General features: G+C 42.9%; 1 protein-coding gene across 4 annotated transcripts in view; it reads right to left on the bottom strand.

The window, feature by feature from the left end:
• The window catches only part of SLC44A2 (solute carrier family 44 member 2 (CTL2 blood group)), an 89,699-nt gene that overhangs the window by 53,206 nt on the left and 17,288 nt on the right, over positions 1-19,205 (bottom strand). The window contains exon 1 of one of the 4 annotated variants that reach the window (XM_088479057.1): positions 15,900-15,984. The exons of 2 other annotated variants lie outside the window; for them this stretch is intronic. In XM_088479057.1, coding sequence (XP_088335183.1) covers positions 15,900-15,921 — 22 coding nt within the window. In that variant the 5' untranslated portion in view covers positions 15,922-15,984. Of the gene's footprint in view, positions 1-15,449; positions 15,556-15,899; positions 15,985-19,205 lie in introns of those variants that run through there. One more of the 4 variants, XM_088479055.1, reaches the window with a different exon arrangement.

Raw genomic sequence — 19,205 nt, 5'->3', positions numbered from 1 at the left:
CTTCACCCTGACCGTCCTGATACTTCACACTTATTAGGAGGTATATTATACAGACTGGTATGATTCTAATAGTGCTATTGAGGCATTATATGACAATTATGCTGCTTCAAATTTTCGCAGCTTGTGCTATGAATTTTTGAATTTTGCCTATATGGGCAAATATCTGTGATCAAATGTAATTGTAATTAATCCTTGAGGTATTAATCCTTCTTAACCACCCATTCCAATATTGCCGCCCTGAAGGGACTTTTCTCTCAGAATATTCCATTTGATTAGCATATATTAACTAATAGACTAAAGACCTTCTTAACTGGATGTCTTTTGGGTGGACTTATGTTATATGTTAAATGTTTTGTCTTTTGTCCTTTGTCATAGATATCATTTATATCTTAGCTTGGATTAGATTAAAAGTTATGTTTTAACGACCTCATATTTACAAAGAGTGCTCACAAAATAGAGTTTCTTTTTTCTTCTTTTCTTGAATATGGTTTCTACTCTAGTGAGCACCTCCACTGCCTAACATGTTATGTTATAATATGAACAGGGAATAGCGGTCATATGTTTCATATCAATATCTCATTTCTATTGGTCAGTGCGTCGATTTTCCAGTTCTCCCCCTTTTCCCCTTTTTACAGTGTGTGTGTGTGTGTGTGTGTGTGTGTGTGTGTGTGTGTAAAAGGACAGAATATGCAGTGACTAGTGTGTGCGCGTTTAATTATATAATAAGAAAGTCAATAGGAGGTTTACAAAAGCATAGATGGATGCATTGCTGGACAGATTTGTTCCTCAGAGTCACATACTGCAGGTCATGGGATAATACTCTGCAAACACACTATCTCAGAACACTGCAGTTATATACAGCCACATGTTCACGTGCTGTAAGAAATGTCGCTGCGGCATATGTACACTATAATTATGTATAAACACAGGTCACCGTCCAGTTGGCAGAAAGCTTCTTTTCTTTCTGTTACAGACACTGTGGTGTATTACCAGGTTTACAGAGGAAACACCCTGTGTTGATTCTCTGCTTGTCGCCAGTGCCTGGGGCATATTCACAATACAACAACAAGCAGAGACAGTGCATTTATACCCGATGTACAGTCATCTCCTCACCAGAGGGCAGGGACAGGTGAGGGGCTGGCACCTCGAACGCAGACAAGACTCCAGCTTTTGCAATGAACACTTTCTTTTGTGGAAAATTCTTAATTGCAGGATGTGACACGTGTACATATATCAAATTATAGCTTTGTGGTATATTTACTAAAGGGCAGGTTTTTAGAAGTGGAGTTGTTGCCCATAGCTACCAGATTCTACCTATCATTTATTTAGCACCGTCTAGAACAGGGGTGGCCAACCCGCAGTTCTTGAGTTGCATGAGGCTCTTCTGAGCTTCTAATGCGGCTCCCGGCTTGGCAGACCCCACATTGTTACTGAGAACGCTGGTCTCTAAAGCTATCAGAGGCTAAAGAAGCCTCTCATCACTTCAGAGGCCAGCGTTCTCAGTAATGCAGTGCGCGGATGACGTCATGACGTCACCCGCGATAGGAGGAGCCTGCGCGTCTGCTCTATCCAGTTAGACCCAGCAGGCGGCGGAAGCAGCAGCAGCGACGGTGCGGCGGGACTCGGGAGCCCTGACGTCGTGGAGCGGTGCCAGCTCGAAGGTAAGTTTCTTCATGGGGGGGGGGGGGGGGAGCTAGTGCTGGAGGCACGACTACAGGGAGCATTGTAGGAGGGGGAACAGCTAAAAGGGGCATTGCTTAATGGGCACAGCTACAGGGGGCATTGCTGAAGGGTCACAACTACAGAGGGCATTGCATAATGGGCACAGCTACAGGGGGCATTGCATAATGGGCACAACATAATGGGCACTGGCATTCTCAATGAATTTTAGGTGGTTCTGGATTTCAATATGTATTTTATGTGAACGTGGCTATATTAATGTTTTCTATATTGCTCTGGCTTTTTCTTTCACTTCAACAGTGAAAAATGTATATTGGGAAGATTATGTAAAATGTTTTTTTTTAATGTCCTGGGCTCGCCCCCAGCGTGACTAAAAACGGGGGTGTGACACAAGGTCATGCTCCTGCAAATGTCATACCAAAGGAGTGCGCACAAAAAGGAGGCGTGGCCTTGTGACAAATAATCCACGCCCCTTTTTTTGCGCGTGCTCTGCTCTTTCGATTGACTACATATCTTTTTTGGCTCTTTGCCTCCAACTGGTTGGCCACCCCTGGTCTAGAAGATAATAGCTAGAATCTGATTGGTTGCTATGGGCAACAACTCCACTTCTAAAACCCCTCACTTTAGAAAATATACCCCTTTAAGTTTTATCTGCTGCTACAACAGAAGTGCATAAAAAATAACTACATTTAAAACACAGGAGATATGTTTGGCTCTATAAGGTTATGTGACCAATTACTTCTGCAAAAGATCGCCCCAGACATGGAAAACACCAGAGACCAAATGTTTATTCTCTACATTAGTGGCACTTGGTCTTTTTTCTCCTGGATACCCCACCCGCAGCAAATTTGTGTTGTGCGTGCCCCCCAACATACGCCAAAGCAATACATCTGTAATGCATAGAATTGCTATTCAATAAAAGGTTTTGGCACCGCCATATGTAAAACCAATAAATGTGCTATAAGCAAGATTTAAATAATGACAAGAATAGAATAAAATTGTACATTTATATTTCGGACATTACATTTTATGAAAAAAATTAAATGGACAATAAAACAATATATTCCATGCATGCTTTATATCACAGGGACAGGACATATTACAAATCCATTTGGGTCATTGAACCTTTTTTTACTACAACTGACATCACTTTGAAGTTGGATACATACTTTGTGTTTATTTCCCCTGTATCAACATAACAATTGCGGATTGCCACATATTCAAGTGTGGCTCACCTATAGTCATAGGACCTTCATTGTGCTATTCTTATGTACTAACAGTTTATTATCTATATACAAGTGTTTTAATGTTCATTTGATTGGTGATTTCTTTGATGAGAAGAACACCTTGTATTTATAGTCATTTATTTATTTTATGTATTATTGTGCAATAAATACTCATTTACTGAATTCCACACGGCGCTATACTCTTTTCCTTTTTCTTGTTGCAGATTACAAATACCCTTGGACAGCACAGTGAGACCATTGATGTACAAGATAAAAAATTATATTATAACTAGAAAATAACTATTATGATCCTTTTATTTATGATGTTCTGATATATTAGGCAGCGCTGTACATGGAGAGTATGATGCATACAAATTCCGTAGAATGATATGACTCAGGAAGTAACAATGGCCCTGCCCCAATGAGCTAACAATCTAATGCAGGGCTCGACAAATCCCGGGGGCCAGGTCGCCATGGCGACCAGATTTTGGTGCCTGGCGACCAGATTTTACAGGGAGGGAAGAAGCAGAACGATCAGCCCCAGCGGAGATTATTGCGTTGGGCATTTCATGCAGTGATCGCAGTTTTAAAAATTGATTGGGTCCTGTAGGACCCGCTGGTGTTGCAGCAGCAGCGTCTCCCCGACCAATCACCATGTGGCGTCTAGTAAACCAATCACCGCGCGGCGTCACCCCTAATTGTGTTCTCCGCGGCACCTGTTTGCACTGCATCCATCGGGCAAGTGCATTGTTGGTGGTGCCGGGCCCATCTAGTAGCTATTTAAAAAAGAAGAAACAGTTTCCTTGGCGCTTGGTCCACCTATAGCAGTCAACAATATTTGAGCTGCTGCCTCTATTTATGGATGTTTGCAAATATTACATCCAAAAAATCCGTACAAAGAAAATAATAATGATAAGAGGCGCTGCTTGAATATAAATAAAAATAATTTATTAAACTTTTTAAAAACTGTATATTTTTATTATTACTAAATTAATAATCCTTTATATTGTTTATATCCAAAAAAAGCCATATATTAAGCATGCACACATATACATTTACCACATATGTATTGATCTTATTAAAACCAATCCAATAAGCATATTAGCTATCCATCACTTAGCCACATTAATCGCAGTGTTTTAATGGTTGTTAATAGTTAGTATCCTCCATCTAGTAGCTGGCGCTCCTTCAGCAGCGCTGAGCTCTGTGCACAAAGGAGGCAGGGAAGGTGGACACTGCAGAGAGGAGAGAGCTGCAACAGCGACCTGGCCGGGGGCTCCCAGCAAAGGCAAGGAGGTAACCACTACCCCATGTGCAGTGTAACAGCCGCATAACACAATTTTACAATTTTAATCCTGTAACTTTTTTTTTTGTTTTTGGTGGTCTGGCTCCTACACTTTCGCCCTGGCTCCTAGATTTTAGAAAAATTTATCGAGCCCTGATCTAATGGGTGCGGGGACAAGTTGATACATATGGTAGCAGAATAACAATTGTTGCTGGGCACGGGTAACCTGTGTGTGTGTGGTTAGTGTAAGGCATGGGCATCAACCACTAGTATTAAAGCTGCCATTGGCGACTGGCAGATACCAGTGGAGCTGTATGCTTACAATCAGGAGAAATGGTGGCGATATGGAGAACTAGCTTATCAATGTAGAATGCTTAAGATAGTCAGCAACCGTGACTGTCCACCATGTATATTACCTGTACCTCGTGCCTGTCCTGGAGAAGGCATTGGGGCTGCCCGGTCGCCCTTGTGTTCCTCCGCCAGCTCGGAGTAGATGCGTGCCCGGTTATATTTAGCATTATGCTCGGTGCGGGACACAGAGCCAGGATACAGGTTCCCCATAGTCAGTGGCAGATGCTGTCACCAACGTGGGGGGCGAAGGGATCACCGGCCATAGGACCTAAGATGGCACCGGCAGTAGTGACAGTTGGGATCACTGGGTCCAGCAACTGAACCAGGAACCGCGATGTGATGGCTCCTGTGTAATATCCCACTGCAGTCAGGATAGATAGATAGATAGATAGATAGATAGATAGATAGATAGATAGATAGATAGATAGATAGATAGACCCGCTTATCCAATGCCTTGGAGCAGCATCACGTGTGGTAACAGCATAATTTAAGTTGGAAAATGCCGTTTAGAGCGACTAAGAACAGGGGTTAGATTTATTTAAGTGAGGGGTTTTAGAAGTGAGGAAATTGCCCATAGCAATCAGGTTCTAGCCATTATCTTCTAGAAGGTGCTAGATAAATGTCAAGTACAAACTGATTGGTTGCTATGGGCAACATCTCCACTTCTAGAAATCTGCACTTTAGTAAATATACCCCCGGGGCTTTAGTCGCAGTAAACAGCATCTCTTGACTTAAGTGCAGGGTGCAATGCGGGCAATTGAATAGCTCCAGACACTTATCCCACTAGCTACATGCAATTGATTTGCCCCCATTGTTTGCAAATGTATTTTATTTGTAGCAACTGACCTGATCATTTCAAGAGGACATTTAGGTCGTATTCGCATAAGAACATTTCTTAACTTGGTGATCTACTGGCACGTTATCACTTTAATCTGCACCTTACTACGCCCTGATAAATTAGTCAGGGATTAGCAGGCTTAACATACCAAGGATATTTCTATAGGACATTGCTGATGCTTAAGCAATAGACAGGGTTTCAAGAAATGACCTACACTACTGCCCCCCCAACCAAATCAGGCAAATTAGCAAATCCAATTTTTTTAGGTTATCATTCATCTTGGGCTCCCGCAGGACACACTTAGGCCTTACGCCACCTGAGGCAGCAAATATTGTCCTGCAATGACTGCCATGTAAATTACATATTTCACACCGCTCATCTCCAGATGTAAATATGGTTCCTATTCATTGCCATGGATACAGAAAATATCCAACCTACCCTAATGACGGGCACACACTAGACAGTGTGTACCCGGCCGACGCATGATGCGATGAACGACATATTGTGACACCATACGGTCTGATGAACGCCCGATCGTGTGCCATATCGTCTAGTGTGTCTTTAGTCTCAACATGTGTAAAACAGTGTGTTAGTTTGAATTATGTTTCAGCAATGACCGGTGACCTGTTTTAGGTACCCATAGGGATACTTTAAAACAAAACAGAAAAATAAATATGACCGTGCTCAATTTTACCCATATTGTACGTGGTACCAGGGCACAGGGCAGTGCAGGGCAGGGGGCGCTGTTTGGACCTGTCAATTGTCCTGTTTATTATCATTCTCACTTCCTCTTCTTTTATCCCCAGCATCTCCTGGCCTCCCCTATCTCTTCCCTGGCCCTTCCCCATAAGGCCATGGCCCTTTTTTTCTTATGTCCCTATTTAAAAAATGTGGGGGGGGGAGGCACACATGCCAATGCTCTCTCTGGCATAGGGCACCAAATAGTCTAGTTACGCTCTGCCAACTACATGGCAGTATTAATGCCATATACGTTCACAAAACAGAAATTCTTTTGCCTTCTGCGCCAACAATAATATACTGCCTAGTGCCATCATGGCTGCTCCGATCAAGGCAATTAAAGGCCTAGTTGGGTGTGGCTCACAAGCCAGCATCTGTATAGATGTGAGGGGGGGATATGGTCAATGTCCCGACAGTCAGGATGCCGGCGCTGGAATCCCGACACCTGTCAGAATCCTGGCACCGCAATTCCGACCGCCAGCATCCTAGTGGTAAGTACTGCAGTAAGGGGAGGGTTGGGTTTAGGCACTAGGGGAGGGGGAAAGGATAGGTTCAGGCACCGGGGAGGGTAGGTTAGGGGAGGGTTAGGATACTGACTGACAAGTGTTGGTATCCTAACCCTGTCGGGGTGTCAGCATCGGGATTCTGACTATCGGGATCTCCAGCGCCAGCATCCTGTACCCAACCCAGATGTGACCCTCTGTACCTGAGAGGGGAGTGCATTTAACAGCAATTTAATGGTGTGTTGGGCATACATGCTGGTGTAGGGACTTGCAGATAATTGGGGTCCCTTGTCAACAGGCTGCAAGTTTAAATGTTTTGATCAAAATATGAACAAAATCCCCAATGCTTTTATTTGTTAGATACACACAGATTTGCCGTATATTATGATTAGCGCAGATGGCAAAAGGTTTTCTGTTTTGTATAGGAATATTTAAATGATAAAAGGGAGTAGAATTCAGCTCCCTATAATTAGAACCCCTTAGCTAGACCATTTACAAGATGTTTTCAAAACCACATTTATCAGTCCTGACCAGTAACTAGCTGAGGGTGATAAAGTATGTACTGGACTAATTCCAGCACTTGGCATCTCCCCCCAGTCTATTACACTCAACATTTCTTACATATCTTTACAGATCTACAGCTGCACGCCCATCTACGCTCTGTCCAGAGAGTTCATGGGATGGATTCAAATAAGTATTTTAGGTTTTAGATAAAGGAACATGCAAGCAAGTTCTTAAAACAATATGAATTACATGTTAATTTGCACCTGTTGTCTACATAAAAGGAGCAGCCATTTTGTGAGCTGAACGAATATTAATGAGAAATCATTGAGGTACATTGGAGGCAGCCATTTTGTTTGCAAAAACTGATATTCCCAGGACTGCAGCTTTTCTGTTTACCAGGACACTGGTATGCTTCGCGATTTGATAGGCTTTATTCTCAACTATATTCTAAGCCCACAAAATGACTGCCTTCAAGGTGTCTCAAGTGATTCTCATTCATCTTTGACCAGCTTACAACATGGCTGCCTTCAATGAGTCTCAATGATGCTCATTGATCTTGATACAGATCACAATATGGCTGTGTATTTTGTGGCTCAGAGGTGCTCAGTAATACGGATTCAGCTCACAAAACGTCTGCCTTCAATTTGGTCATCCAAGTAAATACCACAAAACAAACCCCCTAGAATTATGTAAAAATAATTACATAGGCTGCTGGAATAAAAAAAAACAAAAACTGAATTCATGTGTAATAATATATATATATATATATATATATCAGGATATTAACATTTTATACCAGGGTGCCTTGAGGTCAGAGTTTGGGAACCTGTTTTAAACTATTGTATCAAGATTTTTCACATGGAAACAACTACTTGCCATACTGTGCTGTTGTGACCTCCCCACCACACATCTGGGGGTATATTTACTAAAGGTCTATTTTAATCGATAAAAATAAATAAATCAACATCGATGTTGTGTTTCTGGAGCTAAATCACACATTTACTAACAGACTATTTTTATTTCATTTTTTAAGTATTAATAAAAATGTGATTTAGCCCCAGAAACACGGCATCGATATAAATTGATAAATATACCCCCCTGATCTTTTTACCTTCTACATGATCTCTTGGTGCCAGAGACTAAATTATTACTTGGCCTATGTAACCTCCTAATGTTAGTCAGGATATGCACATCTTTTGCTGGGTACACACCTGAACAACAGTGCAACCCAGCGCATCGCTGTACACACTACACGATTTGTCGTACGATGGCGCAATATATAGTTGAATGCTTCCTGTAACACCACGTCTCCATGAAACCATCACATTGGATGCTCAGAACATCCAATGGGACAGTGCAATGAATGACGGGTGAAAACGACAGATTGGGTTATACACTGTACAATGGTTGTGCAGATTGGTCAAAAGAACCAAGATTGCATGATATATTGTATAGTATGTGTCCAGCTTTATCCTCTGAGCAGTGTTTCCATTTTCAAATGTTCAGATTTCCTGGTCTCTACCAGTTTTTGTCCTGGTTTACAATTCCCTAGCACATATTCAAAGCAATCCTAGCAAATTCAAAACTAAAAAAGGTAATGCTATCCGACCAGGTACATACCGCGCAGTATGTACCTAGAATATCGCAAAGGACCGCTCTCCCGATAACAGCCATCCTTTGCGATGGCCCCGGAGAGAGGGTCTTCTAGGTTTAACACCACGGGTGGTGATGGGAGGGAACTGATTGGACCCCTCTCGGGGAGTGTCCTGAAAAGATGCCCATAGGCTTCTATTGGGTAACACCACCTGAAGATGGTGTTACCCACCGGAACGCAGTACCAGAATGCATCGAATTCAAAAACATATCGGGGGTGTGCAGTAAAACCCCCGAAAATTCAGTTTTCCACATTTTTGCATTTAGTACATCCTGGTCTATACCTTAATATTGCCAGATCTCCCTGTAAACAGGCTGCTGCAAACCAGGAAAACAGGACAAAAAAATCAAAAGTGAAAACACTACCTCAGAGTAAAGGTGTGATATAGCAGCCGATCTGACGGATTGGTATGATATCGCTACTATATTGTACCGTGTGTGGGCATGATATCGGCCAGTGAGCGCTCCCGTTGGGTCGTACATCGCACCTCCAGATCTTACTGCATGTTCACTTGATCTGGGGATGCGATGTACGATCCAATGCAGCGCTATGCGAGTGGGGGAGGGGGGTGTCAGCATATTGGGTGGCCAGGCAGCGGATCGCTTAGTGTGTGGGGACCACCCAATATGTTGGTCATCGGATCGTCTGTCGCGTCCCAAGGTGCATATCGCACCGTGTAAGGGTAGCTTAAGATAGTGAAAGTTGAGTAAAGGCCTTAACCAAGGGCAAAAAGCAGCTGTGCACCGGTTAGGGAGACCGGAGGCAGGTGATTCGGGGCTACCTTTGAATGTGATCCATTAGTAGCAGTATTAATAAAAAAGAACTTCTAGAACAAAAGGAGAAAGACTGAAAGGGAACATTTCTATGGAAAGAGTGATACATGGGGTAGTCCCACAGGAGTTGTGGTGAAGTAATAAGGAGAATTAAAAAAATAAAAATAAAAACAAAATCAGAATCTTGACTTAATCCAAAAGCAGCTATTCAGTCAACCATTATTAATTATTATTGTTATATATAAACTGGAAGGTTTACAAATAAAAATACTACACCCACAAACACTCAATTCAACTAAAATGATAAAATGTAAAATGGCCTAATCCAGAGGTTTCCAAACATGGTCCTCAAGGCACCCAACAGTTCATACACCTGCGCGACCAGCATCAGATTCACCATCCCACTCCCCAGAGCTCCCTGGCAGTCTCGGCGGCATATTTGTTGTTTTTCTTAGCACAGGATCTGTCGCACGATCGATCGTGTGCCTCACGCGCTCATCAGGGAAAAAGTAATTGAAATTACTTGAATGGACACACTATGCATTGCATGTATAAACTAAATGGTACGATCTGCACACGATAGGATGGAACATATGGGCTGCACATCTGATCATACGATCCGTTTTAGGAGCTGCAGGAGCGCGCATTGGATTTACTCTAAAAATACACGATTTTCACTGGATCTATCCTAAGGACTCGTCGAAACGGGCAATCGGCCCAAAATCGTGCAGGTGTATGGCCAGCATTAGAGATTTCCATGGTTGAGCACACGTGGTTAAATCAAATTGACTGAGGTCCTAATTAAGTCACCTGTAGTCAAGCATGGATAGCCTTAAAACCTGGACTGTTAGGGTGCCTTGAGGACAGAGTTTGGTAACCTCTGGCCTAAATCCATGCAATAGTAAACAGACAAACTGAATGAGGAGCGTGTATTGCAATCATGCTATTAAATCCAATAATTGTGAATGGACCGAAAACGCCTTCCTGATCCATTACGTTAAACCTGCAACGTGAATTACTTTTTTTTTTTTTTTTTTAAAAGAAGGATCAGATGATAGGAACATTTATAGATCCCGATGATGTGCCAGGAACACAAGTGTCTGTAAACACAGAATTAAACATTCAGTCACTCTAAGCTGCCAGGTACTGCTGGCCTAAAAATAATCGGGTTGTTACTAAGACGGCCACAGCATGTGTGCCCTGACTGTACATGTGTGCCCTGACTGTACATGTGTGCCCTGACTGTACATGTGTTCACCTCTTTCACTCCCACCATATCAGTAACAAATTATCCCTGCTGAATCAGAGAGTGCTGGTCAGTTTAGGGACAGATGGGGCAGCACGGTGGCACGATGATTAGCTTGCTACCTCATCGCACTGAAGTTAATGGTTTGATTCCCACAAATACCCTATCGGTGTGGAGTTTGTATGTTCTCTCCGGCATGGGTTTCCTCCCACAATCCCAAAACAACCAGGTCGGTTATTTGGCTTCTGACAAAAATGTGCGTGCGTGTGTCTACAGTATATGGTAGAGAATATAGATTGAAAGAGGAATATGTGGGCATTATATATATAAGGGTTAATAAATAGTAATATATTTGTTATTTATTTAACCTGACTGCAGGGTATCAGAAGAGATTATCAGAGAATGTACTGGTTGTACATTATATACATTAATGTAGAATAAGATCACTGTGGGGAATCAGGACAGGTTATCATAGACTAGTTATACATTAGTAGGGGAATCAGGACAGGTTATCATAGACTAGTTATACATTAGTAGGGGAATCAGGACAGGTTATCGGACTAGTTATACATTAGTAGGGGAATCAGGACAGGTTATCAGACTAGTTATACATTAGTAGGGGACTCTCACTGGACAGGTTATTACACTACAATTTATACATTAGTGGAGGGGAGTATTACTGCAGGGAGCGGGACAGGTTATCAGAGACAGTACTAGTTATTCATTAGTATAGTATAAGATCTCTGCAGGGTATCAGGACAGGTTATCATAAGCTGGGTACACAATGACAGCTATATTGGCCAATCAACTGATCGGCCAATATATCTGGTGCCAGGTTGGCCAGTGTGTACCAGCGATATGTTTGTGAACGACGCTGTTCACAGACATATCGAGTCGGCTGTGCTGCAGACATATCTGTCCATCGGCAAGTGTGTACGGACATTCAGCCGATCGCCCGTACACATGCAGGGGCAACCGCTGGGAGGGGGACAGACTCACCCCCCCGCCAGCCAGCATTCTTTTTGCACGAAAAAGCATCTCAGTTGTACACGAAGCACAACAGAATTTGTCATGGATAAAAAGCTGCAGCCGATGCATTGCACTTAATATACAGATATAGGGCAGGATGTATTAATGGGGAAAATGCGGTAAAACCATCGAAAAATTCAGTTTTCGGGGGGTTTTCCCGCTTTCCCCATAAGTACAAAGCACCGGAATGCAGCTTAGTCCTGGTGGCGTTACCCAATAGAAGCCTGTGGGCTTCTTATCAGGATGATTCCCCATGCGCAGGACACCAGAGGGACTTCTAGGTGTTAAACCATTAGGTCCCTCTGTCCGAAGCCATCGCAAAGGACAGCTCCTATCGGGAGAGTAGACCGTTGCGATATTCTAGGCACATACCACGGTAATGAACCACGGTATGTACCCGAAGGCAGACGGTTTGTGCCACAAAGCGGACGCAATGCTTAATACATCCCACCCATACAGCGAGATGTACTTGAAGCAAAGTGCGTCCAAAACTCCAAAAACTGACGTTCTCGGAGTTCTAGCCACATTCCCCATATGTACTAAGCTCCAGAATGCGATACTTTCTGGAGCTTAGACAGCGTTGCCTAATAGAAGCCTATTGGCTTCTCTCCGCAATGTTCACTGAGAGGGGTCCAATCGGATCCTTCCCAGTGTCCCCGGCAGTGCATGCGTCACCCAGCACATGCGCAGAAGGAATCATAAATACGGAATTCCTATCATCGCAAAGGACAGATCTTTTCAGAATAGCAATTCTAAGTGTGTACCGGCATTAATAATATTAATGCTGTTTTGCACCCAATAGTGGCGGGATATACCGTATCCAAAATGCGATGCATAGTACATCCCGCCCTCAGCCTCAGTCACACAGATATACAATATCTGCATATCAGTGCAGTCTCATGAAGAGGTTTGTCGCATCCGTTGGCAACTAAAGCTGGGTACACACTAGACAATATCGCGAACGATTTGCCAATTTCTGACGGATTGGAACGACAAATCATTGAAGTTGTCAAATGTGTACACACTTTTGTGCGCTCCGGCGAGTCGTCCGTCGCATCTTCAGATCTGCCGTACGTGCAGGCCAATCTGAAGATCTCACTGACGTTCCCCCTCCATATCCAAATGCACAGGGTCGACATATCATGCGGTCATTCACCAGATCGCGTTGTGTGTACGGACCTCACGATCTGTCGTTCCGTCGCATCTGCGGTCGGCCGGGTACACAGATCGGACAGTGTGTACCCAGCTTTAGAAGCATTTTCAGGTAAAAAAAAAAAAAAAAAAGACGCTTGGCGCAAGCCCAGTCACACAGGACCCAGCGTGCCATGACTGCAGATAGTGTATTAGGACACATCTGTATGTGTGTCCATGTGATAGGAAATATAGATTGTAAGCTCCACTGTAGCAGGGACCGAGGTGAATGACTGGAATATTCTCTGTAAAGCTCTGTGTAATATATGTGTGCACTATATAAATAACATCAGATGAGATCACTGCAGTGAATCAGGACAGGTACTAGTTATACATTAGTGTAGGATAATGTCAATATACGGTATCAGGACAGGTTATCAGACAGTACTAGTTATGCTGGCAGCCTGCAGACAATGCAGGTACACACTATGAGATATCTCACTGTGTATTGGCCACGATATCTGCGCTCCGCCCCCCCACGGAGAAGACATTTCCCCATTCCTTCCCTGTGAAGGAACAGGGGAAATGTCCGTCGGTAGGCCGCGGCTGGGCATGGCATACACTGCCCGATGCGGCCGATATTTAATTTACAGAATATCGCATCGGACAGGGATGCTGGATGATCCGGCATTCCCGACAAAATGAATATTTTAACATTGGTCGGCCGCACACACAGCGCAATTATTGGGGGGATCCGCTGATATCAATCGGATCGGCCCAATAATTGTATAGTGAATGTCCAGCATGACGCCGTAGTATAGGATAAGATCAATGCAGGGCATCTGGACAGGTTATCAGACATTACTAGTTACACATTAGTATAGATAATATCACTTCAGGGAGCAGGACAGGTTATCAGACATTACTAGTTACACATTAGATATTAGTGTAGATAAGATCACTGCATGGCATCGGGACAGATTATCAGACATTACTAGTCAAACATTAGTGTAGGAGAAGATCACTGCAGGGCATCAGAACAGGTTATCAGACAACACTAGTTACACATTAGATATTAGTGTAGATAACCTGTGGTGATGCCATGCAGTGATCTTATCTACACTAATGTGTAACTAGTACTGTCTGATAAGATCACTGCATGGCATCAGGACAGGTTATCAGACAGTACTAGTTACACATTAGATATTAGTGTAGGATAAGATCACTGCATGGCATCAGGACAGGGTTGCTGCTATTTCCTAGTTGGAGAAAGGACCTCTGTGACGTATCCACCACGTGACCGCTGCAGGAGGCCGGACTGCTCCTGCTTTACCATCCACTAGGGCATAGAGGGGGAATATATATTTGTGGCGAGTGCAGCGGGCCACCGTGCCCGAAGCGTGGCGAGCATAGCGAGCCCGCGAGGGGACACTTTTGGTCCCCCGTTAGCATCCCCGCCCCTCCCCCTTTCAGGCCGAGTCACGTGGGTGTGACGTCACAGGTCCATCTGCGCTGTATAGTCTAGTCCTAACCATCAGGACAGGTTATCAGACATTACTAGTTACACATTAGATATTAGTGTAGGATAAGATCACTGCATGGCATCAGGACAGGTTATCAGACAGTACTAGAGATACACAAGTGTAGATAAGATCACTTCAGGGAGCAGGACAGGTTATCAGACATTACTAGTTACACATTAGATATTAGTGTAGGATAAGATCACTGCATGGCATCAGGACAGGTTTTCAGACAGTACTAGTTACACATTAGTGTAGATAAGATCACTACAGGGAGAAGGACAGGTTATCAGACAGTACTAGTTACACATTAGTGTAGATAAGATCACTGCATGGCATCAGGACAGGTTATCAGACATTACTAGTTACACATTAGTGTAGATAAGATCACTGCATGGCATCAGGACAGGTTATCAGACAGTACTAGTTACACATTAGTGTAGATAAGATCACTGCATGGCATCAGGACAGGTTATCAGACATTACTAGTTACACATTAGTGTAGATAAGATCACTGCATGGCATCAGGACAGGTTATCAGACATTACTAGTTACACATTAGTGTAGATAAGATCACTGCATGGCATCAGGACAGGTTATCAGACATTACTAGTGATACACAAGTGTAGATAAGATCACTGCAGGGAGCAGGACAGGTTATCAGCAGTGCTTTGTTATTACTTGCCTGATGGGAGGTTGTCATGCATTAGTTATTAGTATCGGACGATCAGACTGCAGGCTAGGAGGACACATTATTACACAGGACTAGGTATTAGTTAGTACAGGGTGACCTAAGTACAACATTAGTCTCTAGATGATCCCATGACGGCTGGCTCTCGGGCAGCGCTGGTATTAATACACCACATATGTGCATATTTAACACAATGAGTCCCACAAGCATAGCATTTAGACCAGTTCATTATGTGACAACAACTCACAGAACATATATAAGAACAGCAGCAGCACCTTACCATGCTTCCCATAGTAATTCTCCTGATCCCCCATGCTGCTGGTTCTCTCCACTCCCTGCTCTCCCCCGCCTGCTCTTTCTAAGCTCTATTTTCACTCCCTCTCCCCCCACCCTTGTCAGCTGGTCCCAGCCACCCAATTACACCTCCCAAAACAGGTCTAACCACTAGTGTCAGGTTTATAAGGGCGGGGGATGGATGAAGGAGGCACACAGATGTGTGGTGCTGCTGGAGATGGAAGGGGTGTGTGGGGGGCAGACCAGGACCACCTCCTCTCCAATACAATATAAGGCGTAATGGCAATGTTATTAATAGGAAAGAGACACAACAGGGACAGGCTGGTATGCTGGGGTGAGTACAGATGAGATATCAGGGGAGAGCACAGGCTGTGGTGTGTCAGTAAGTTACTGATGGCCATTCCTTCTTCCCCATAATATGCTGTAATGCACCTACCACTCCATGCCCTTCTCATCATGGTCTATACAGACTGACTCACACCCTTCCCCAGGCCGTGCAGAGTCTCCCTGGTTCACTGCCCACAGGTCTTTTCTCACGTGGCCACAAGCGATCTTTTATAGACACAGATGCAGAACTGGCAGCTGCCACCAATTTAATAGCGTTATCCCGATTTAATAGCATTATCACAGTGCCACTTCTTACGTTGTATGATACACAATAAGGACATATACCGAGAATATCATGTATCATACAGCGTAAGAGAAGTGGCACTGTGCCATACGTACAGACTATAAATAAGATATCAGGCACTGCGTAGTCAGTCATATACAAAATAAGAATATATACCGAAAATGTTAGGTAGCACACTGTGTAAGCGAAGTGGCACTGTGTAGTTGGTCATACATACAGAATATGAACATATATACCGAGAATATTAGCACACAGCGTAAGAGAAGTGGCACTGTGTCGTTGGTCATACATACAGAATATGAACATATACTGAGAATGTTAGGTAGCACACAGCGTAAGAGAAGTGGCACTGTGTAGTTGGTCATACATACAGAATATGAACATATACTGAGAATGTTAGGTAGCACACAGCGTAAGAGAAGTGGCACTGTGTAGTTGGTCATACATACAGAATATGAACATATACTGAGAATGTTAGGTAGCACACAGCGTAAGAGAAGTGGCACTGTGTAGTTGGTCATACATACAGAATATGAACATATACTGAGAATGTTAGGTAGCACACAGCGTAAGAGAAGTGGCACTGTGTAGTTGGTCATACATACAGAATATGAACATATACCGAGAATGTTAGGTAGCACACAGCGTAAGAGAAGTGGCACTGTGTAGTTGGTCATACATACAGAATATGAACATATACTGAGAATGTTAGGTAGCACACAGCGTAAGAGAAGTGGCACTGTGTAGTTGGTCATACATACAGAATATGAACATATACCGAGAATATTAGCACACAGCGTAAGAGAAGTGGCACTGTGTAGTTGGTCATACATACAGAATATGAACATATACCGAGAATATTAGCACACAGCGTAAGAGAAGTGGCACTGTGTAGTTGGTCATACATACAGAATATGAACATATACTGAGAATATTAGCACACAGCGTAAGAGAAGTGGCACTGTGTAGTTGGTCATACATACAGAATATGAACATATACCGAGAATATTAGCACACAGCGTAAGAGAAGTGGCACTGTGTAGTTGGTCATACATACAGAATATGAACATATACTGAGAATATTAGCACACAGCGTAAGAGAAGTGGCACTGTGTAGTTGGTCATACATACAGAATATGAACATATACTGAGAATGTTAGGTAGCACACAGCGTAAGAGAAGTGGCACTGTGTAGTTGGTCATACATACAGAATATGAACATATACCAAGAATGTTAGGTAGCACACAGCGTAAGAGAAGTGGCACTGTGTAGTTGGTCATACATACAGAATATGAACATATACTGAGAATGTTAGGTAGCACACAGCGTAAGAGAAGTGGCACTGTGTAGTTGACCATACATACAGAATATGAACATATACCGAGAATGTTAGGTAGCACACAGCGTAAGCGAAGTGGCACTGTGTAGTTGGTCATACATACAGAATATGAACATATACCGAGAATGTTAGGTAGCACACAGCGTAAGAGAAGTGGCACTGTGTAGTTGACCATACATACAGAATATGAACATATACCGAGAATGTTAGGTAGCACACAGCGTAAGAGAAGTGGCACGGTGTAGTTGACCATACATTTACAATCTATGAACATATACTGAGAATGTTAGGTAGCACACAGCGTAAGAGAAGTGGCACGGTGTAGTTGACCATACATACAGAATATGAACATATACCGAGAATGTTAGGTAGCACACAGCGTAAGAGAAGTGGCACTGTGTAGTTGAACATATACCGAGAATGTTAGGTAGCACACAGCGTAAGAGAAGTGGCACTGTGTAGTTGACCATACATACAGAATATGAACATATACCGAGAATGTTAGGTAGCACACAGCGTAAGCGAAGTGGCACTGTGTAGTTGGTCATACATACAGAATATGAACATATACCGAGAATGTTAGGTAGCACACAGCGTAAGAGAAGTGGCACTGTGTAGTTGACCATACATACAGAATATGAACATATACCGAGAATGTTAGGTAGCACACAGCGTAAGAGAAGTGGCACGGTGTAGTTGACCATACATTTACAATCTATGAACATATACTGAGAATGTTAGGTAGCACACAGCGTAAGAGAAGTGGCACGGTGTAGTTGACCATACATACAGAATATGAACATATACCGAGAATGTTAGGTAGCACACAGCGTAAGAGAAGTGGCACTGTGTAGTTGAACATATACCGAGAATGTTAGGTAGCACACAGCGTAAGAGAAGTGGCACTGTGTAGTTGACCATACATACAGAATATGAACATATACTGAGAATGTTAGGTAGCACACAGCGTAAGCGAAGTGGCACTGTGTAGTTGGTCATACATACAGAATATGAACATATACCGAGAATGTTAGGTAGCACACAGCGTAAGAGAAGTGGCACTGTGTAGTTGACCATACATACAGAATATGAACATATACCGAGAATGTTAGGTAGCACACAGCGTAAGAGAAGTGGCACTGTGTAGTTGACCATACATTTACAATCTATGAACATATACTGAGAATGTTAGGTAGCACACAGCGTAAGAGAAGTGGCACGGTGTAGTTGACCATACATTCACAATCTATGAACATATACTGAGAATGTTAGGTAGCACACAGCGTAAGAGAAGTGGCACTGTGTAGTTGACCATACATACAGAATATGAACATATACCGAGAATGTTAGGTAGCACACAGCGTAAGAGAAGTGGCACTGTGTAGTTGGTTATACATACGCAATAAGGACATATACAGAGAATATCATGTTACATGATATTCTCGGTATATGTCCTTATTGCGTATGTATGACCAACTACACAGTGCCACTTCTACTTTGCATGATATATGACATTCTTGGTATATATTCATATTATGTATGTACAGTGCCTTGCAAAAGTATTCACCCCCTTGGCTTTTTACCTTTTTTTGTTACATTATAGCCTGTCATTTATTTTTTATCTGAATTTTATGCGATGGATCTGCACAAAATAGTCTAATTTGGTGAAGTGAAATGAGAAAAATATATATAAAAAAATAATCTTTTTAAGTATAAATTTCTGAAAATTGGCATGTGCATATGTAATCACCCCCTTTTGCTATGAAGCCCC

This window comes from Taudactylus pleione, unplaced genomic scaffold (assembly GCF_031769625.1).
Source record: "Taudactylus pleione unplaced genomic scaffold, aTauple2 ptg000226l, whole genome shotgun sequence".
In the NCBI taxonomy this organism is placed as follows: domain Eukaryota; kingdom Metazoa; phylum Chordata; class Amphibia; order Anura; family Myobatrachidae; genus Taudactylus; species Taudactylus pleione.
The sequence above is the reverse complement of the archived record's forward strand: the minus strand, read 5'-3'. Positions and strand labels throughout refer to the sequence as shown.